The sequence below is a fragment of the Oryzias latipes genome, chromosome 19, assembly GCF_002234675.1.
Source record: "Oryzias latipes chromosome 19, ASM223467v1".
Lineage (NCBI taxonomy): Eukaryota > Metazoa > Chordata > Actinopteri > Beloniformes > Adrianichthyidae > Oryzias > Oryzias latipes.
The window spans coordinates 19,802,055-19,825,280 of record NC_019877.2 but is presented as its reverse complement, the minus strand read 5'-3'; the positions used below and the strand labels follow the sequence as shown (position 1 = coordinate 19,825,280).

The window sequence follows — 23,226 nt, the reverse complement described above, 5'->3', positions numbered from 1 at the left end:
ATGTTTTACTTCCATAAGTGTTATAGAAGCTTCAAGTAATGCAGAAGTCATGGAAAACTATTTTAAGGCAGTAATACTACTTTCTATTATTTTTTGAAGACTTACAGGTCGTCTGCACTTTGTGAACCTGAAGTGAGAGCAGTTGAATCCACATCTAAACAGTCGTGTTCCTTCCTGACTTTTTTTTAAGAGTCAAACTTAAAAAATGAAGAGCTTCTCTCTTTTTTATCCTTAAGAAATGACTGTTCATTCTTTTATTTCTTTTTTGTTTTGATAAGTAAGCTTGCATGTGCGCACGTAAAGGAAATTAACATTTACTCGCAAACTAATTCAAGAGCGTAATTTATTTACTGTCACTCAAACCATGTAAATCTTGAATTACATCAAGCTTTACTACTAACTGTCATATTGATTATTGCATTACAGTAACATTACCCTAATGGATTACCACATTATCTTACTAACAGCTTTGCCAAGAATAAGAGTAAACATGTCAGATTTTCTCCTGGAAAAGTCCTGCAGGTGTAAGCATTTTGTGGATGCCGTTGGGAAACCGCTTGTTGCTCAGTAACAACTGAGCCGACTGCTGAAATGACTAAACTGAGTAAATCGCCGTCTAAAGCACTGTACAAGCCTGGAGAGACAGCAGTGAGTCACGACGGAAAGTCGTCCTGAAAATAACATCTTGAGCAGTGAGATCAGAGATTGCATCCATGTTGGAGAAAACTTGCAGCAGTGTTTAAAAGTCAAGGCAGAACAATCCCAAACGCACAGCAGCTTCAAAACACAGAGAAGGTGTCACTTTCATTGAGAATGAGAATCGTACCCTATCTGGGAAAAAGGACAATCCGAGTCCAACTTCCTCAGCAGAATAATGGAAACATCAGGTTAGGAAGAGGTGACCGGATGATTTCATCTCATGTATTGCTTATATTATGGAGCCTGTTGAGGTGCAGTCACAATCTGGGATCTGGGCCTGTAAGGTTCAACAACACTTTGTCAAACATGAATGAGGAAATTTTTCCTTTTTTTTCCTGAATGTGCAGATATTTTTCCAAGTTTCAAGGAGTATTAAATGTCACTTTTGCACCACAGAGCTAAAACATAGATCGGCTTAGCATCATTGAGATGTCCTTGAGATAAACCTAAACCACAGTCTGACTCAGACATTAACAATTCAGCATCCAGCTTTAAAATGTGCCTGTGTCATCTTATCTTACATTTTACTTTTCAGTAGGAGCAAAATAAGAAGAATTGGAAGAAAAACAAGTTTGGTGCACAAGAAAAAGAAAACATAATGTTATAGAAGTAAGTAAAGAATTTAGCTCATAGCAACACAAGAGGCCCAAACGCTGAACCCTGAAGAACACCTCTAATCAAGAATCACAGAAGGATTGAGAGAAGGCCTGGAGTGACCTTCTTAATCTGAGTGTATGTTTATTTATTTAGATTTAAATTTCTAAAATGTTAAAAAATAATACATGTGTGTTCCTATAAATAGCATGTAATGTTTTTTTTTATTACTACAGGATTACTGGAATGGTGGATTAACAAAGCAATAAATAGAAGTTCCAACCTCTTTCCCCTATAATTAAACTCTTTATTTGGATAAATTGTAGCTTTTTAAATTACCTTTCCTCATTCATTTTTAGTTTACTTTGGGTAATTTATCTAGACTACCATTCTAAAATAATTATTTATATTAATGACTTAAAGGTTAAAGATTTTACATGGTACTTCTCTTCTCTCTGTTGCCCAATTTAGTTTTCTTCTTCTTTTACTGTTCCAATCTAATAGAAATAATAATGAAAACTGTTGACATTTCAGGGGCTCTACATAAAATGAGAACAGTTTGGGATAAAAGATGACCAAAATCTTTCTATTTGTTCATTTATCCATTAATTTAATTACTGTTAAGCTAAATCTATATATTCCTACTGATGTAAAGCCACTTTGGATGAACTAAAAACAACTACCCACTGTAACTCTTTGTTTATCCCCCAATATTTACATAAAAGGCATCTTATTTTGATGTGAATTAACTTGTGGTCCTGTTGGCTGCACATATGCATCACTAACTTCAGCCTAAAACGCAGTTTTTAACAGTATTTATCCGTTATTGTCCTCTATGGCCTGCTTTTGACTGGGTAACACAGGACAGTCAAATCTCACACTCACGTCTTTGGGTGCAAGGAATTTGATCACATTTAATCCGTTTTTGAAAATAGATATCTGCCTTTTGACGTGACTTGTTTTTATTTGCATCTGCTTTTGAAAAATCATTTGCACATTTCAGTGTAAAGTCTGGAAAACAACGCAATGAATACATATGTGTGTGTGTTTACTGCGAGAGCTGCTAGCAAGCGTGCAGTGAAAGCAACACTTGTGCTGTGGTATTAAAAATAAGGAATATATTAAAAAATGACGAAACTATGTGACTCAAACGGACATTTTTATTGAAAACAATCATTTTTGGATAATGAAGTTTCGTGCTATGAACTTTCATCCACATTTCCGCTGTACGGGCATTTGCTGTTACTGACAGCCGTGCCAACCAATAGCAATCCTCGAATTCAAGTTTTGGCCAATAGGAGCGCAGGGGGCGGATGTTATCGGTCGTTGGTAACAGGACAAGCAGGTAAGTAAGATTTTGCCTTGTTATTTTCTTAAAATTATCAAACACTGTGCTTGTCAGGAAAAAACACTCATGTGGTTTAACCCTTGGACGTTTGATCAGAGTAGGTTCATTTTTTATGGTCACTTTTCCGACAGACGTGCACGAAAACGAGAGTCATTGAAAACTCAGTGAGGGATCGGGAAGCAAACAAGCTAACGTTTATTAGCTTAGCCTTGTTGTAGCTGGTTAGCCGCTATTGGCCAGTCTCTCAGCGCTAGCAGCAGCAGCCGCCGTTTATTGTGTTTTAGGAAAAGAAAAATCTATGACAACTCCTTCACTGAGGCCGTGCTCATTAATGGAGCTGCACTAGTTGCTTACGCTTGAACTTTCGAGCCCGGTGTTTTCATTTCTGAGCATGCAAAACTTTTGCTCCTATATTTTCCGCAACAGTCTTGGTGTAGTAGGTAACGTCAGGCTGCTAGCCTTAGCTTACTCTGTTGGATTACGATACTGAACTGATGAGTGGTACAAACTTTATGACTTTGTTTCTGATCAGGAGAATACATTACAAACCAGTTCCGGATTGAAGATGAAAATAACTTTATTAGTCAAAACTTGCCCTTGTTTTCAAATGGTCTCGTGTTTTTTCTTTTATGTTATTTACTTGATCTAATGAATTAAAATGAATGCCGTACGAAACCTTGTAAAGATAACAAAAAATGAAGGGGAAACATGGAAACAAACAAAACCGGTTCGTTAGTGCCGCAGCAGCTTTAAACAGTCAAACTTTTGGGAAACCAAACTAAAGTGATTAAGTAGTTTGTATACAACATATATGCAAGTGTGATTTTATATAAAACAGATCAAATGCATCAGTAAACATGTACCCCCCCCCCCCCCATGTGTTGTAAAAAGAAATATAATTATTAAAACAAAAAAACAAAAATCAACAGAGCAAAACGTTAGCAAAAAAAAAAAAAAGCTATCAACTCCTTAAACTGTATAAAAATTTCTACAGCTACTATTTGTAAATAGATTTTTTCATACAAGAATGTTTACACAGATTAAATATATTTTAATACCTATGCTCTGAAGCTCCCCGGCTGCTGAAATGCCAACATGGTAGATCTATTGCTGTTTGAAGCAATGCAACCTGCTGTAAAACATCACAGTTGCTATGATCACATCAAGCTGTTGTTTCTGCATCACCCGCTGCTTTTATTTTTAACCCTAAAGAATAATTGAGCAAATTAATTTGAGATTGAACCTTTTAGGAATTGGCGTCCACATGCGTGGGCGTCACATTTCTGGTTTTCTTACGGCAGTAGTTAATTCTGCTTAACTGGGGTCTTGTGACTACAAAATTTAAAAAAGGCGTATTGAACAAAAGCTTTAGTCATAAGAAATTAAAATATTGAAGAAGCTAAGAAATGAATGCATTTGAATGCAAAAGAAATTCAAAATGAAGTCCATCTGAATCCGCTTTAACAGTAAATCTCTCTTCTTTTTTTTTAACAGCATATTGTATGAGAATGAAGCAGCAACAAGACACATTACACTTCACGCATTACATTAACACTGTGATTTCAGTAACTCAGTTTTTTATGTAAGGTATTTATGACGGTAACTATATAAACAGCAACCAGAGGGTTCATTTCTTTTGATGTAGCTATACAACTTAATGTGCTTTAATGGAAATCAGAAAGCTTTCACATCTTTAAATCAAAGGTTAAAATAAAAAATCCTGAAGAAAGGCTCATTTCAAAAAGTGTTACAGTTGTCTCCTTGCACTTTTCGCAGTGCCACAAATGTTTAGAGTTTAATGTTTAGAAGGATAGTTTAGGTAAAGCAGCCAGTATTATTTTCCTACCACGTCATGCTAGTGCTACAGTATGCAGAGCAAAGAAATGTACATCTTTGAATCGGCACATGATCAGACTCTTACCAAAGGATTTGGACTTGAAAACATTTAGCATCTAACTTTTGCAGTGAGGTATAAAGTTAATAATATTAAAGTTAACACACCTTCATAAACTGATGCACCTCATCTCTGCTTTTTAAAAACCTTCCTCCACTAATAAAAAATACTGTTTTAAATTCCCCTTTGTGATTAAAAAGTAGTTTAATGTGGAATTGGAAAATATGTCTCGTCTTTTCTCATTAACTGTTCTTTTTACTTGGTTTCAGGCGTCAGGTGGGACTGGATTATGACCTTTTGGATTACTGAGTGGATTATACCAACAATGGAGTTACAGGTATTTCTAAACTCTTTTTCTTCTTCTTTCTTTAAAGTGTTCACTAAAGCAAATGGGGATTGGAGACCCATTCTCTGGAAGATTTGTTTTTTTTATGGATATAAGAAACTCAAATGAGTTGAGTGACTCTGGTCCAGGCTCATCTCAAAGAGGTTGTTCAGAACCAAACTGTTGACATGCTTTGCATAAGGAGAATTACTGGACGTCATTGGAGTTTTGTGGAGAATGTGCTGGAATCCACAGGCAGATATCAGGACAAGCTAATAGATTTGGTGTCTTTAGATGCAGTGGTAGCCTGATTGACATTTTCCATGTTAGCCTAGAAAAATGCACTCTGACTCTGACATTGTTGCTTTTGTTTAAGGTTTGGGGTCATTATTTTTCCCCAACAGTCGTTTTCTAGGTGGTCTCTATCTATGAGTCTCACATGCGCGCACACGGACGCTTAAGGTTTTAGGAGGCAGAGCGGATACAACTCAACATAGTAAACATCTCATGCTTAACAAGACATCCATGGGAAAACCTGCTGGAGCACAGGAAGTGATTAGGAGCTGTTTATTTAAATGACAGAAGATAAATGTGAGAATGTTGGACCAAAAAAGTCACAACATGTAAAAAAGAAAAAGGAAGCGCTAGCTAAAGATGAAAAACTGCGTTCCATCATGAACTTAGTTTGTGAAGGATAAATCACTTCAATCATCTTTTGATGTACTTTCAAAGCATTCCCAGTGGTCTTTTCATTATGATTAGGCAGTTTTTAGCCAAAATCAAGAAACCTGTGTCATTTTCTAAGACGTAGTTTCTGCACAGTGGCAGGAGTTTATCAGAAATTTGTCCGAGTTGTGGGCTTTTTTTCATCTGCTCCTGATTCACAATGATTTGAAATAAAGAAATACTAATTTATGTCCTCCATCATCAGAAAAATGCTACAAGAACACATTAAAACACCAAAAACACAATTTTCATCAGTGACTTGTTTTAACTTACCACAGGAAACAGTTCTGTTTAAAAACACCTAAGAACTGAAACAGTAACAGATCTAAATTTAAGTGCTAAATTGTAATTATACTAAAAAAAACATTAGGAGAGTGATAAAGACTGGAATAATGTCATGCTCGAAGTGCAGTGAAAATAACAGAAAACTTTAAGTTTACATCAAAATAAAATAAAACCAACATGGCGCAAACACATTGTACCTAAAAAATAACTTTTTAATGAGGTGAAGATATTAAATTTCATAATTAGTTTCCCATTTTGATCTAAAACAATGTTACACCACAAGTTTTGGTTTAAAATCGATCCGTATCTCACATCATTTTATCATATTGTGAAAAAGTAAATAGTTGCATCTTTACTGCATATGTGTACAGTAAAAGTGTCCAATACGCGAGTTATGCTAAATGTATTCAATTTAATAACGTTTTATTTCATTACACCAGTCTTAGTATGAGCCAACTGAACCTGGTACTTGCTTATTAGCAAATTAAAAGAAGACCTTTTTCTCAGTTTTTGTTGGTGTTTAATATACAAATCACCTACTTACCTGAAAACCCGAACATAAAAATTAAGGTTTAAACCAAATTGTGGGGAAAGTAAAGTTTTGGTCACTAAAGTAACAGTGATTGCCACTTAATTAAACACAATATTATACTCTAAATGTAATATGTGAGATGAGGAGAAGCCAGAAAAGATGACAGGAAATAAAAACCTGCTTAGTAAAAGAAGTATTCATTTCATTTAATATAAATTTACACACTGGGCCTTAGAAAATCTAAACAAGAAAATTCAAAATAAAACCCTAAATTATCTTAAAATCAAAAGGAAGGTTTTAGCAAATAGAAGTCTGTTTAAGCAAAGGAAAAACAGTACATATTTTATGAAGAACATTAATTTTTGTTAGCCCAATTTACAGCCTCTTTACTTGAAATGCAAATTTAATCCAATATTTAGTCCATTGCCTCCCCATTAAAAACAAGTGAACAGTGAGATCTCAAGTGGGTAGTAGTGTAAGTTTCACTTTGCCTCATGCAGATATGCCTGGATAGAATTGAAAGAGCCTTACATTTTAAAGTAAAACGGGAAAACACAGACGAGCATTACACGTGAAAAACACTAGTGGATGTGTGGGTTTGAGACAGACAGCAGGGTTGGTTTCTAATATAGATGTGAGGGCTGAGGCGGAGCCGTGTCTCCCAGACGCCATGTGGTGTTTTATTACACGGGCTGCTCTTTCCAGTCCCGCGGAGAAGAGCTCCTTCACGCGGCCGCTGGCTAAACATTCACAAAGGCCTGCTGTAGGGCTGGGGAGGGAGGGAGGGGGTCCAGTTCCTGTTTAAAGTCTTATTAGAGACACGCAGCTGGGCTTTCCACGAGGGGGCGAGTCCCGCTTTCATCCGCGTTCGAGTCTTTCATGGCGGTACTGTCGCCTCAACTATGTGTTCAAACATTTTGGCGCACATGAGATCTGCGTGGATCAAAACAATTGTCATCAGAGCACGCGGGCCGTTCATGTGCGCATGCTGAAAACGGCCCAAGTTGCGGAAGCAGCAAGGTTTCCACTTTAACCAGCAGCGCCATCATCACAGCGGGCTGCGGAGAAGAAAAACTACTCGAGTCACATTGCGCCGTTTTCCGCAAGACAATGCCCTCCTGTGGTATCCTTTTTTGAGCTTTTCTGTCGTTTTATCTGCGCTTTACTCTAGTGGTGAGTATGAGAAATGTCTCCCGCCTACCAGCGCGCGCTCGTGCGTCCGCACGCACACACAGCTCTTGTATGTTTGTCAGACTCAAATCCGAGGGAGAGGAGCTAGCCGCCATTTTCTAAGCGTCTCTCCCTAAAAGCAGGGAAAAAGGTTCGCGACAAACTGCCATCTGGATTACACTTCTCTCACTGGGAATCGGGATTTTCGCCGCAGGAGTGCCGTCAAATAGCGTACATGTAAACTAATTTGGAGTAGGAAGGAGTGTTTGACGGCCTTGTCTTATATCACTGTGGCGGCGAGGCGAGCTAGCTCGCGAGCAAGGTGTAGATCGTTGATTCGCCCATTGCTGAATCCGGAACGAAGCCGCGCGGCTCCTCGAACCGGACCTTTGACGCAATCGGGCCGCATTTTTGGATTAATTCATGGCTGACTAGTCGAATCCGACCTCGTTTGGTGTGTTACCGCCGTGGGTTTTTTCCACCAAAACTGCAGGGGACTGTTGCCGAAATTCCCTCGGATAGTGCAACCTCGTCACGTGGTAGGTTCCTCCTTTTTCTTTGTTAGCGAGCTAGCCAGACTGCCTGAGTCTATTCCCAACTTCTCCGCTTTTCTCGTGTGTGCTTTACCCGCACGCACCGTCCAACCATCCGCCTGCTAATGTCCTAAAATAAGGCAGCGGACGACCTCCGCTGTTTTGGAGCGGGACTGTCTGTCTGTGTGGGCTTCTTTAGTCTTAATTACAATGCATACCATGTCTGCGCTCTGCAATAGGTCACAACGCGTTGTTTTAGAAGAGTTGTTCAAGAAGCAGGATGTGAGTCTGAACAGATGGAAACCCGGATCATAACAGAACCTGGGTTAACTCGGAGGTTAATGCATTTGTTTCCCCGCCTTTTGACGCGGGTTCTGCTGCCTGTTCTGCTGTAAACCATCAGCACAGGCGCGGATAACCATGGGAAGAGTCTGAATCCAGCAGAAATGTTAGTCCTACAGCTACTTAATACTGCATATAATGAGGTTAGTGTGTATCGGTTCACTGCAGCTGGCTTGCCTTGTGAGAGACACACCAGCAGGTAGTTTCTTGCATCAGCCGCTTTCTTGGGGGTTAACGTTAGCGGTAACCATGGTCAAATAATTTGCCCGCAACATATGAGGTCATGTGGTTTTGATGGGGTCTTTTTTATGTTCCGATCTGATAGTTTTCTTGATTGGAGTGTTCTAAAATAGCGCGTTTCAATGCTACAACCCGATCAGCGGCGTTTTTCCGCTGAAGGAAGCCTATGAGGATTTAGTGTGATGAAATCTTGTTTATACTTCAGACGACATAACCCCCGCGTCTGTTTGTGCCTTTTATGTGTTCGGATGCTCCAGTAAATAGCAGGAAGACATTTTGATGATTGCGTTCTGGCTGGCTAACGTTGGATGTGGAGGTTTTTGTCGCATCTCGCCTCCGGTTTACAGAAAGAAAGAAAAAACCGAGCAGCCATGGCTCGTGTGGTCCCGCCTGTGCAGTCGTCGATTCTATGATTCGCTCCTGTTGCGTGAATTCGTTTTGTGTTGCGAGCGGAATGGGTGGTTTTAGGCAGATGGATTGCATTGCATAATCTGCTTCGGAAATACCAACATGGCGTAGTGCGCGCTGACTAGAAACTGCGGTGAAAAACGGAGCTCACATTCATCCGATCCTGCAGAAGATGCGCGGAGGCGCATCTCTTATCTGTTTGAAGGGAGGCTTTTTCAAAGTTTCTCACAGGCTTTCATTCTAGTCAAACGCATGTTAATCACCAAAACTACGTAAATGCAGTCTGTTTTCCTTTGAAAATCATTTTTGAGTTTTTTTATTTTTATTTGACAGTATTTCATGTTTAAGCCGCTCTGTAAATGATACTGGAAACCTGTTAAAATGACATCATGTGCTGTGCTGCATACTGACTTGACAAAGCACATGTAGGGCAGTAGGGTTTGGACTGTTTGCATTGGCTTCTGTTGTTCTCATCAGATATGTGCTGCCAATCCCTTTTTCCCTTAGATGCTTTCTCTTTTAGGAGGGGCTCTGTCAAAAAAATGAAAATAAATGCTTGTTTTTTTTTCTTTAAATAGTTGTTTGGGTGTAATGGGAATTATTTATTCACCTGAAATTCAGCTCGCTTTGTGCTGTTATTCAAACTATCTGAAGCATTCTCTTCCACAAGGTCAGAGCAGATCATTTCCATGGCTTTGTTGGAAAGTTGACTTCTTCACTCAGACATTTGGGAAAAATAATGTAGTAAACAAAAGACATATTTTTTCATCTTGAGTTGTTTAAATGTATTTTTGTCAGCCAGAATGCAGAAAACATTGCAGTGACTTTCATTTACATTCAAAATTTCAATTGCATTTTCTCCCAAAACTTTTGTGATCATGAATCGACTGCAGTTTAAATTGTGTATCATGACATTGAATATTGACATTTCTTCTACTCGTATCAGTTGTAGTGATTTTCCACTAAGTCTTAGTGTGTCACAGAACCTGTTATGCCACTTTTATGGTCTTATGTTGTATATGATCACTCTTTATTTGTATTGTTTTGTGACAAAATGTATTTGTAAAAAATGTATTGTAAAGCATATTTGATTATTTTGATTTAGCTTTTAAAAAATGTTTTTGTTCTAATTTGTTAAAATAGTCAGCACATTTCAATAAAGTATTTTCCACACTGTAAGGCGAACTTAAAGGCCTTCGTTTAAAAAAAACAACAATGTACTTTACAATCTGAAGCGCTTTACATATAGATACATTCTGGTTGTGTTATTGTGAATACGCTAACATGGCTATTGTGTAGCTTTGCCTTACTATTTTTTTTTAATCATGTTTCAGTTAAAAAGGTTGGGATTTAGTGTAGTCACAGTAACATTTGTTTTAGCTTTATTAGTCTTTTTTATGTTGCAAACAAGGTTGAGAGTTACAGGTATCATGAATATGCTAACGCTTCTACCATGGCTAACATTTAGCATGCTATAAACAAGTGCTACAGTTACTGTGAATGCAAGTCTGACTTACTGAACTTAAAGGCCTGTTCACACCGGGACGAATTTCGCCGGCGATTTTCGCCGACGTTTAACGCCTCGTGACTAAACAAAGGGCCCCAATGAGAGTGTGCACACCGACGCGAAAAAACGCCAGGCGTTAAAGCGTCAAAAAAAAAAACGCCTCGGGTTCGTTTTTTTTTTTCGTCGCGTCGAAATCTACTCGACCAATGAGAACGGCGCTTTTGCTCATGTGTCTGGAGCTTCTGAAATTACAGTAAAACACAACTTGGGGGCGCTCAAACACAAAACTGCCTTGCTGAGCACACATACCAGCGAAGAAGATAGACGCCAAGTAGCGTCTACACAGCCGCGAAGCAATAATGACGGACATTCTAAAACATCCCCGAACCAAGTACCAGTTGGAGCTACTGGTGCTTGAAATATTCATGTTTTCTTTGTTTGATTCTGACAAGCGTGTAAATACTTGCTCTCTTCTTCTGAGTGAAAAGCGACTTTAAGAAGCGTAAAGTTGCGCAGCGCCACCTTGTGTACAGGAGTATTTCTGTTTTACATTAAGCGCCATCTAATGTCAGGGAATGAAATTGCATGTTCACTCCACTCATCGTCAGCGAAAATCGCCTGGGTGTGAACACAAAAAACGTGGCGAAAAACGCTGGCGAATAACGCCTGGCGAATATTCGTCCCGGTGTGTACGGGTCTTAACTCTGACTCTTTAGTCTCACTTAATGGCCTTATAGTTTAGTGTGGTTGACAGTTTTGGTATCTTTTATTTACCTTTGGCACATAAATATCAGTATTTTTACTCTAATTGTATTATAATGGGTAAGAACTTGGAATTTTATGTTACTACAGAAATATTTCAACTTTTTTGATTGACTCTTTTTTTCTGTCACTCTGTTTTCCTCCACGTCTTTTCCCAGGCTGTCCTCAGGTGGGGCAGTAAGCGGGTGGAGTGGAGCAGGCCGCGGTGCCCGTCCCTCTGCACTGCATGGCTGCGATGGCGCCCGCTCTCACCGACGCCCCAGCTGAAGCTCACCACATCCGCTTCAAACTGGCTGCCCCATCCTCAAGCCTCTCGCGAGCCAGTGGAGAGAACAACAGTAACGCCAGCAACATCCTCATCCACAGCAGCGGCCCCGCTAAGTGCAAGGTCACTTCTGAAGAGTGCCCCCTCGACTTTTGTGGTGGTGATCAGGAACAGCAGCAGCAGCCTCAAGCAGACTCTGTGTCTCAGGCCTCTGCCCTGGGAAAACTCCAGCCACTGGTGGCTTCCTATTTATGCTCTGATGTGCCACCCGTCTCTGCAACTAAGGAGTCAATCAAGCTGCAAGGAGTCATTCTTAAACAGTCCGTGTTGAAAAACCACAGAATACTGCCCACCTCCCTGCTCAACGGTGGGGGAGACTTCATCTTGAGGAAGAGGCAGGCAATCGAGCTCTCTGGTGGACAGTTAAAAAGCCTCATGAGTGGCAGCACCAACGGAAGTGGCCAGCCCATGGCACCTGTCAATGGTCTGGCCAAGAAACTTGCCACTGTGTCAGGCTCTAGCTGTGTGGTTGCAGTGAATGGTGATAAGCCCGCTGCTGCTGCCACGGACTCCCAGTCCCAGAACATGCCGCTGGAGTCGGAAACCATATCAGGGCATACTCCTGTGAAAGGAACCCTCAAACAGAAGCATTCCACAGAGGTTTCTCAAAACACAGATGGAGAAAATTTTGAATCACCAGTGCTTCATTCTGCTGCACTTTCCCCTCTTACCTACGACAACTCAAACTCCTCTGAACAGTTAAATTTGGAGGAATCTGGTTCACATGCACCTTTCAGACAGCTTCAGGGTTCTGACAGAGAGAGACCGGGTAGCAGCCATCAGGGCTTTTCGCCTTGCACCACAGCGCCGCAGCCTCCTCTGCCCGGTGGTTCATGCACAGACGGCCTTGATGCTCAAGTTAAACAACGTACACTTCTCAACAGCAGCCGCCAAGCAGAGATTGAAAACAGGTTACGGCGCCTGCGCAAACGTCTGCAGGTGGTACAGGCTAAGCAGGTGGAGCGGCACATTCAGCAGCAGCTGGGCGGCTTTTTGGACTCGGCCCTCAACAGACTACTGGTTGGTAATCGTAAAACAGAGGCTGTCACTCCTTCAACTTCATGGAGGACCGGGCGGCATTCTTCCTCCAACAGCAGAGATTGCCTCAGTCGCTTTCTGAAAAGTGGCTCCATGCCCTTGGAACTGGAGAGGCTGTATTTGAGTGGAACAGCAAACCTCCATTCAGCTGAAAGCGCCTTTGACTCAGATGTAACAGAAAGTAGTTCTGGTGGGGACTCTGACCTGGAGGATGAGGAGCTGTCCAGAGTGGACATTGAGCAACGGCATGTCAAAATGTAAGTGATGTCATCATTCATAGATTATCTTACACAGAACTAAAGTATTTAAAGGGAATAAAAGGGAGTTCCTTGGGCAAGTTTTGGAGTTTTGAGTTTAGCTATAAGACTGTCAAACTTGAATTATGCTGATCTTTTAGTCTGCTCAGAGCTGTCAAATTGCAGAAAGTTCCATTATTCCCTTACTCCACAATAAATTTCTCTGGCAGATCAGGTGCTAAAGGCAAAGGCTATGGATCTCACTTCGTGGAGGGATTTAGGTACAGTTCAGTCAACAGGAAGTGCAGATGTGCTGCTGTGAGTCGACAGGCTTGAATGGGCTGGAAAAGAAAAACCTGCCTGATCATTGCACTTTCCTCCGGAGGGGGCAAAGGCTGAAGCTACCACGGTCTTTGTCCACAGTGACTTGAGTAAGCAGCCACAGTCAGTCAGAGTTCTGATCTAAAACCCAACCTTAAAAGCTGTGAGTCTGTGGCAGCAGAGCGGCTGGAATTTGGTTTAAAAACACTCCCTGTTGAAATGTTGTGCTCACCTCAGCAGGACATGAACATGTATTCCATGGGAAGTTCAAGTCGGTACACATTTCTGTTCCGTTAATATTGAGGAGGGCGAAAAAGTACAGCAGGTGGTTCAGCCGTGTTAATGGACTTAGCGACCTGTGCAGGAGCGGGTAGATTATTAACAGAGTCTCCCAGAACACAGATTTCTTTATTATGCTTTGCCCTGTTGACTTTAAACCTTGACATAAATTTCTTTATTACCTGACAGTGGACTAAAAGAGGAATTGCAAAAAATATGTAACATAAATCTGAGCAGTTGAGTATCCTTTACATTTTTAGTAGAAAAAAATATTTGCCTTTTTTTTATATTGAGGTTGTTGGAAAGGGGTTTTATCCCTACCTTTATCCCCTGACTACCGTAACTCGTCAATGCAATTAATGTAATTCCAGCAGATTCTGAAGTGGAAAACAGCAGCCTTGTACTAATATTTAACAATCACAGTAGAGAAATGCTTACGTAATGATCGTAAATCACCTGATACTGTTGCAGAGAAAAGTGGCTTTGCACCATTATGCGCAATCCGTGCGTCAGAACTGGCTGATTCTTGTGGATCGCGTAAACTGTCAGTGTGTTATTTAGCTGTTGGCAGCGACATTTGCAGTGTGAAAGGGTTACTCTAATTGGCTTAAAGTTTCTGTCAGATTCCCATTTTTTTCCCTGCATGAAAGTCTTATATTACTTTTTTCCATCTTTCCATTTTCTAAGTCTGCTTTTTTCCTCGTGGGGTCACGGGCTTGCCGGAGCTTAACCCGGCTACTTGAGGGCAAAGCCAGGGTCCACCCTGGACAGCCAGTCTGACGCAGAGCCACAGTCACAGCCGTACACACTGGTACACACCTAGGGACAATTTAGAGGAACTCCTTACCTATGAAGCAGGTTTTAGGATGTTGGGAGGAAACCTTTTTGATATATGAATTATTTAGTTGACAAAAAGCAGATTTTACTCTAAACAATTATTAAATGTGTTAATAAATGTGTTTTGCCATCATCAAGTCCAAAATTGCTATTGGTACAGTACATTTACCTTTTTACTGAAATCAACTGTAAGTTGCATTCAGTTGAATATCCAGTAACTAGTCTGACAGAGTTCTGAACCCAAAGTGTTGGTGAAAAAACAGTTTTGCAATGTGGGTGAAATTGATGTTTCTTATATTTTTAGGTGTTAAGCTAAAGTTGGAATCGTAATTCTTGATGCTATAGGATATTGACTAATTCTGAGTGGGGTTTCAGAATTGTGTAGACTTAAGTTTGTCAGTCAAAGAGAAAACTGTAAAGGGGGGGAAAAGCATTTCAAAGCAGGTGCATCATGCTGCAGATGTTAAATAAAAAGATAATTGTTTGTAGTTGATAGTGAAATTTGAGGGTATAGAATTTAGATGTTACCTTATAGTCATTTTGTTTCCTTGTGTTCAGGTAGTCTGAAGACAAAATACCATCTGAACATTTAAAAAAAATTATCACTTTCATTCTGTAAGAAGTACTGAATGGTATTCCTGTAATCCTGCATAACTCCTACTGTTATTTCTGGAATGCATTATTTTCAATTTATAACTCGTCGTAGCTTTTTAATATTGTTAAGCTGCCTATCAACACTTGTAGTTAATTTGTTATTGAGGGGAACTGGATTTACTGTTGAACATCTAATGCAATAGAGGCAACACATCTTGTTCTGTGTTGTTAATCTAAAAATTTCAACCCATTTAGTTTTGATGTGGGATCTCAAAGGCTTCCTGGAAAATTAGCTCAGACTCTACAGGAAGTAAGGTCTCTGGGAGCATCACTTGTTTTTGAAAGGGAATGAAGGAAATCCTAAAAATGTAATTAAGTCCACAGTTTAGCCTAGCTTTTGATAGTTTTAACTATACCACATGTTCTTTTTCAAATGGGTGTGTCAGTGACCTATGTTAACCAAGATACAGTCTTTCACTATTGAACTTGTCATTCATCTACAACAGTGTTCCATAAGATAAACTGAGCCTCCCTTAAGTTTATACAGTTTACATGTGTAATTCCTATTCTTAATAGCATTTTCTATAAGGGGAAGGATGTTTTGCCCTTTTTGTACATAACAGCTTGCATTTAAGTTGGTTTTAAAAGTCATTATGTTGGCATAATTACCTCTTAGCAGCTCTCGTGCTTTTGTGCCTAGGCTTCCTCTGCCATCCTAAGTATTTTTAATGCATTGCATTTTAGTTGTCTTTGCTGTTTCATACTGTCAGTGCTTTGAAAGGAGCTGCATTGCTGATGCTTAGCCCTTCACCTAACAGGTTAAAAACAGGTATGCAAATCCCAACTATGTGGAACCTTGACCTTTAACATGCTACACTGTCAGGAAAAAAAGGACTATGCGGCTTTGACTTTAATAATATATTTTCATGATGAAGTGTTTAGTCACAGTTAATCACCACTGGCACTACACGCATCCATATTACTGCACATGTAATTCATATAGCATTACCTCCATTTTTTATTTTGGCGACTTTAAAAAATAATCTATTCACTCTTTGGATGTATTTCTTCAGAGTAATCCTGTTATAGATATCTGTATTCTAGATGTGCTCCCCTGTGTCTCAGAGGATTTTGGGTCATCTAACATCTGTTGTTGAGCATATGCTGCAGTGCCTGTGTTTTTTTCTAGTGACTGACGTCCATAATGGCCTTTACCAGGGTGTGGGTGCAGCCAGCCTTAGAAATGATTTTAGACACTGCTCTCCCTTTCTTTAACACTTGTTGCAGAATGACTTGGATCATCAGGCATATTACATGGAGCACTGCTTGTTCTGTGATGAGAAACGAGTGGGCACAGTTTCTGGTTTCTGAGGCAACAATAATGCTCATCAGGAAAACTTGCATAATGGCTCGCAGAACAATGCAAGTCTCTACAATCCTACAATCTGAACTAAAACGGGTCCAGGTTTACAGCCTCTCGTTTGCTTCATATGGCCACGACAGACAGATCAGTGATGGTCTGTGCACATGTGTATGTCTGCGGCATGTGAAGGGTTAATGGAGCTGATACTACAGAACGCTCTTTTAGTTGAAGCCTCTTAGCTATGATTTCCTTTTATTATTGGTGCTATGCTGGTACATGTGTACACGAGTGCTTGTATAGGTTTGTGTCCCACTCGACACATCTGGATGTGTTTGACTGGATCCAAGTTCCCCAGCACAAACCCACAGTCGTTACATAACGCCCCTCTTTTATGTAATGACTGCTGCAGTTCTCCAGCTGAATTTGCCCTCTGTAGTTTTTTCCTGCCCCACACCCAGTGCTCTCGGCCTGTCTCATTCAGTAAAACGCAAACATTTTTATTCCTGTTGAACCGTGTGTCCGAGGAACACCCCAACCAGACAAATCCCCTAATCTGCAGTGTTGGAATGTTTCAGCTCGTTTTGTGGTGAAAACGTCTTGACTTTAAAGGAAAAAAAAGAGATTAGCTGACAGCTGGTGATTTGATTCCCTTTTTCTTGCTAAAGGGCCTAAATGGTGATAGGCTTTTTTTTGCATCTTTCTTGTATTTAGAGTTTTTTTCTTTTGATTAAGTATTAGTGTACAAATTCTAGAATCAGATAATGTGGTGTTTCTACTAGTATTTTAAAGCTTTTCCCTTTTTTATTGTTAATACTTGTCCAGCCCTCTGTAAAAATAATTTTTGCAAATCTTTAGGTTCAGTATAATTTTTTTCTAATTTTCCATTTCAACTATTTGAAAGCATGCCTGTTTGCTCTTTATAGCTAGAGGAAGGTGCAGTGTGCACTTGGGGTGTGAAGGCCTTTAAAAGTCTTTTCAGGTAGCTCTAAAAGTTTCCCAATATTTAAATGTCAATAATTCAACAACTCTTACTACATCTAGATGAACCTTGAAGAACTACTTGCTTTTAAGAGTGAAAGTTCTTCTCCAATCCGATTTAATCTGTTGTAAAAGCGTTCCAATAAATAATGATTATGCAAGTTTTAGTCGTTTCTGGGCCATATTTTCTGCAGAGCGCCAGGAGTTCTCACCACTGAATTGTGGGAGGGACTGTTGGCGTGGAAGTAAGCCTCTGCTGATATCCCTTTGTTTACCACTCTTTCTTGCGAGCGTCCAACCCCATTTTAATTTTTTTGAGCTTTTTCAAACTGCACTGTTTTTGTCTGCTCTTGATTCACCCCAATTCGAATAAAGAAATACTCTGAAATGCAATTTTAAGCTTAATTTTATTTCTGTTAAAAACACCAGAAACAGCATTTTTATTGGAGTGGTTCTTAAGAAATGTAAGAATTTATCTTCAGCCTACTATGCTGGCTGGTTACGTATTTTTTCCTTTAAACACAGACAAGGAAAATGTTTTTGAAAGGAAAAATGTAACTTATGGATTTAAAATAATTATGGTTAAATTGGCTTAATACTTAATTTACCAGACAAATCATCTTGGTTCATTAATGACTGCCTTTAATATAAAAAAAGGTTCTTTCTAGTATTTAGTATGTACATGCCAGTGCATATGTGAGCACTTCTCTATGAATAACATTTACCCCCTGATAATTTTCCATTAGTATCAACGAATTAGGATTGTGATCATAACATGGACAAATTCCAAGTATAATTACAATAGGGTCCTTGCACTCCGTGCTCGGGTCCTAATTACAGCTATTTTCTCTTCAGTGGTAAAATACAGAAAAATTGGGTGTTTGCAAAAAAGGGGGGTATATTAATTGATAATTGAGCTGTTAAAGTGATCAATTTAAAGCCGTTTTGATAAAAAAGGATGAAGTTTTACCATTTGTCTGTTGTTAATCGGTATCAGTAATCAAACTTGATAGAATGTGACATAGATGTTGCAGTATTATTAAATGACATTCACAAAAGTAGCCTTTTTAAAAGTGGCTTCCTGAACTTTTTTCTGGCAAAAAATGGCTTTCTTGTTCATTTGTAATCCAAGTCTACATTTCAATGAGAATCACATTTTTGTTGTTTAAAGCAGTAGTGTTGTCCAAACGGGTTTCAAAAATTAACACAAATCCTTGTTGAAAAGAATTTTTAAAATGAATTAAAACTTGACCAAATCATTTTGAATTAAGAGTGTGAATTTGAATATTATCTCCTATTTAAAGTTCCTATATCGTGCTTTTCTTAAACCTTTCAGAGTAAACTGTATCCATGATAATACAGTACCTTTGGCACACTCGAAAGGATTTTGGGGCTCATTTTCCTATACAGGGGTAAGACGACTCTGTCTCCGAGGCACCGCCTTTCGCTCTGTATGGGTGCCGCCCATTTCATGACGTCAACCTAGAGCCAGCCTTTGCATCGTGTTTGCGTTTCTCCCATGAAAACGAACATCCAAACCTTTGCAATGATGGATTTGCATTGTGTGGATATAAAATTTAAGTGTTTCGACGATCACCGCTTGCAGAGAAAGTGGGTGTGTGTTAGCCGTGGGGTGGTGCTGGCAGCACAGACTTTTCCTGGAAGGGGTGGTTCCTCAGTTTGTGATATCACAAATCTGAGACCCCACTTGTTTTCAGGGATTTTGGACGGAGTGGTGTTCAGAGAGCTGGGTTTTAGAGGAATACACAAATACTTGAATGGATGAACAGCTTTGGGGTTAATTTTTGGGATGAATTACCATAATGCACTCAAAATGTATTTTGCGTGAAATAGGGCCTTTGATAATGTTACACGTATTTCCATTTCTTACCATATGTAAGTTAGAAACATGAACGGCTGTTATATTTTTGGGTCTACTAATAACAAGATGGGTCTTGTAAGATGTGAAAAACATCTTCCACCTCATCTCTAATCATAGTACACAGCTGTGAAATTGTTGCTTTCCACCAAATATTTACTTGCACTGAACTTTTCTCTAATCACTGTCAACAAAAGCTGTTTATCCAAACAATGGATCACAACACCTTTTATCGCTCAACCTGTTTGCTTCATACTTTAATAACACACTTTAAAAAAAGACTGTGTAATCCAGCATAGCTGTGAGACCCAGAATTTTGTAGGAACCTTTGGACTTTGGTGTGTTCAGACAAGGGTTGAGCATGACTCATAAAGGAAGTTACTTTCAATCATAGCTGACACAAGGAGCTCAGCTTCTGGGTCTAACTGATCATAATCTATATTAACTACAGTATTGCAAGAAATTAATAAACTTTTTACTCTAACATAAAGTTCTGTTTTACCAATAATCCCATTTGAAAAGATTATAAAGACAACAGGGGAAGCTGCTGTAGATGAATAGTGACATGAAATGAAAATGGGTGCATTTTTTTAGGCCATGACCCTGGGAAGTTACTCAGTAATCGTTATCGGAGCAAAAGGTTGGAGTGTGTCCTCCTCTCTCGCCTCTACACTTGAAAATATGGACCTCAGCTCATCTTAGAATGTGACTCAGTTACAGAAAATAAAAAGATCTTTTGTTAAACATTTTGTGTTGGGAAGGAGGACTGAATACTTATTTCACGATAAGATCAAAGGGGTTTGTTTTGAAACCTTAAGGCTGCGGCTACCTTCTGGTCACATGACCGTAACCTGATTCATAACAAAAATTGACATCAGCTCCACATTTTACTTTAGCCATTATAACTTCCAGTTACTTCAGAACCAGCAGAACCTTGAGTATCAAAAGGGAACAGTGTAGGATGGTTTTGGACTGCTACAGGGTTGAACTCTCGGCCACCAGTTTACTATGAGATAAATGCCATCCAAAAGGGTTAAGTAGTGTTTTTGATGCGGCCCTCCACTACTCGAGTCAGTGAACACTCCCATCATCCCTTTCGTGCATGTGAAAATTTTGTCTGACGCTAGAGCTGTGACAGTGTGGGATTTTTGATCACCACGATGATGAACCAGCAGGGGCCGTGGTGTCACAGTTAACGCCCCCCCCCCCCCCCCCCCCCCCAATAAATACAATTCCAACGCAGTATTCTTTATTAACAAATAACAGTAACATCTAATTACTACCCAACTAATGAACTAACTATATAGGTGTTGTAGAATGACTGTCTATGTGTGTCAGGCGCTGCGTGTGTAGAAAGGAGCGCGCACAAGTGTGTTGGGGTGCGTGTTGATTCTTCTGCAGTGGACCACTCTGGAGCTGCACACGAGTTTCAGCTGTGCTCTCTGGTACAGACATCTTCTCAGAATAGTATATATTGCCCAGTAATAAACGAGACTGCAGAAACTTTGTCACCTTTCCGGTAGCCATGAAGCCTTACACCCAAGAAGATAGCGGGGCAGGAGGCTCCGCCTTTATTTATACGGACTCGTAACTTTGCGTTGCAGAAATTAGTTCCCAAACAAGACATAGTGAAATTCATTGAAACAGTGCGCGTTCAAGTTTGGTGTTATGGCCCGTTCACACCGGGACGAATTTCGCCGGCGATTTTCGCCGACGTTTAACGCCTCGTGACTAAACAAAGGGCACCAATGAGAGTGTGCACACCGACGCGAAAAAACGCCACACGTCAAAGCGTCAAAAAAAAAAACGCCTCGGGTTTGTTTTTTTGTTTTTTTGACGCCTCGCGTCGAAATCTATTCGACCAATGAGAATGGCGCTTTTGCACACGTGTCTGGAGTTTCTGAAGTTACAGTAAAACACAACTTGGGGGCGCTCAAACACAAAACTTCCTTGCTGAGCACACATACCAGCGAAGAAGATAGACGCCAAGTAGCGTCTACACTGCCGCGGAGAAATAATGACGGACATTCTAAAATATCCCCGAACCAAGCACCAGTTGGAGCAACTGGTGCTTGAAATACTCATGTTTTCCTTGTATTATTCTGACAAGCGCGTAAATACTTACTCTCTTCTTCTGAGCGAAAAGCGACTTTAAGAAGCGTAAAGTTGCGCAGCGCCACCTTGTGTACAGGAGTATTTCTGTTTACATTAAGCGCCATCTAATGTCAGGGAATGAAATTCCATGTTCGCTCGGCTCGTCAGCGAAAATCGCCTGGGTGTGAACACAAAAAACGTGGCGAAAAACGCTGGCGAATAACGCCTGGCGAATATTCGTCCCGGTGTGTACGGGCCTTTAGAGTGAATAAGAACAGCCATTACACCCCCCCCCCCCCCACACACACACACACACATACACAATCCTCCGGCCTGCCGCATCGCGCACTCAAGAACGCACGCAACTTGTAATAGAATAAATACAATGGAAATTAATAATTAGAATGCAGTAAATTTGTTGTATTTCCTCACGAGACGGAAACGTCTGTTATAGGGTTGGGCGATGTCCCCTAATTTGGCCGTTGACGATGTTTGCTGTCAACCATCGGGATGGACGATGACATCGTCGGGGGGGGGGGGGTATTTTTACATTTTTCGTTCTTATATAACTGCTATTCGTTATTTTGCTTTTTCATTTTATTTCCCAACTAATGGTTAATCCGCGATGATCCAGTATAAACTGAGGGAAGTGACTTTAACAGAAAAAGTAACAAGCAAAATAGAAAAGAAGTAGTCCGCTCCCGCACTTAACTAGCGAAGTGGACCGGCGGAGGGCGGATTTACAGCTTTATGTTTGATGGGAAGGGGGGGGGGGGTACATGAGAGGTATGTGTGGGAGATTTAAGACTGCGATCCGTCCCGCAGCTCCAAAGCTAATGTTGTTAGCCCGTGTGTTAGCATACTGCTAATCCTGGCTACGTTCAGAAAAAGCACTGACCACTCGGATTAAAATTCAAATGATGAGCGAACATGTGTTTCATAATAACCGTAACATTATTAAAAGCACGTTTAGAAGATCGTCTCGTATTTTACCGAGCTGACATGTCAATGTATATAGCCGCTCGGCGCTGTTATCGTTTTGTATTGAATTGTTACCTTCAATAAAGTTTGGAAAAAAAGCCGCTCGGTGGAAGTTGTATCCTCTTCCGGTTTTCAAACTGCGCATGTGCGAATACTGCGCATGTGCGAATGATTTATTCCGACCGAAATTGTGACCTTAGTGAACGTTTTTATATCCTGAAAACATTTTTCTGGGCCCATGTACACGGTTGGATTCTAATCCGACCATTGATCCCATCAGGATATTTTGTACATGTAACCGCGGCTTATGGTGTCGACGCGCAACGTGGCGGGGGCGTGGCATCACGATGGTGGTCTCTCCATCGGGATGTCAGTCACCCATCACGATGGACGATGATATCGTCCATCGGCACAACCCTAGTCTGTTATAGAATGAGGATGTGTATGTGCAGCGCAAGAGGGTGTGAGAGGCGCAGGGAGTGGAGAGCAGTAATAAAATGTTTCCCCCAGAAACCCTTGAAGTCTGAACACAGGACTAGCAGAAAAAGTCAATTATCAGCAAAGATGAATGTAAGAAATGTGTTTTTTATAGTTCCAATCATGCACCATATGCATAACTTTAAAATATAAAATAAAAAAACGTGCAGTGATGAGGAGATGCGGTTATCGTAACACCCCTATCTGACGGTACAGACACCCGGGGATGTGACGCCAAATGCGTCGTTCTAAACGCACATTTAGCACTTAGTGTTCACGGAGGACAAGCAGGAAGTGACTTCTCCTTATTTTATTAATCATTTTTTACTGTTTACTGGCGCGTGTCCACCACCTACTGTTGAAAGAGGCATGGTGCAAAATATCGAAATGGCGCAAATCTTGCTTCAGACTTTTTTTCCCCCCGCAGCTCTATTCTGATATATGAAAGACTTGGCGTCA

General features: G+C 40.3%; 1 protein-coding gene across 4 annotated transcripts in view; it reads left to right on the top strand.

Moving 5' to 3' along the window:
- The first annotated feature begins 2,609 nt into the window (after positions 1-2,609).
- The window catches only part of LOC101166752 (KAT8 regulatory NSL complex subunit 1), a 33,989-nt gene continuing 13,372 nt past the window's right edge, over positions 2,610-23,226 (top strand). For 2 of the 4 annotated variants that reach the window (XM_023949400.1, XM_023949398.1), the window contains exons 1-2: positions 7,647-8,112; positions 11,524-12,985. In XM_023949400.1, coding sequence (XP_023805168.1) covers positions 11,592-12,985 — 1,394 coding nt within the window. In that variant the 5' untranslated portion in view covers positions 7,647-8,112; positions 11,524-11,591. Of the gene's footprint in view, positions 2,639-4,804; positions 4,873-7,237; positions 7,577-7,646; positions 8,113-11,523; positions 12,986-23,226 lie in introns of those variants that run through there. The other 2 variants (XM_020712344.2, XM_023949399.1) reach the window with 2 other exon arrangements.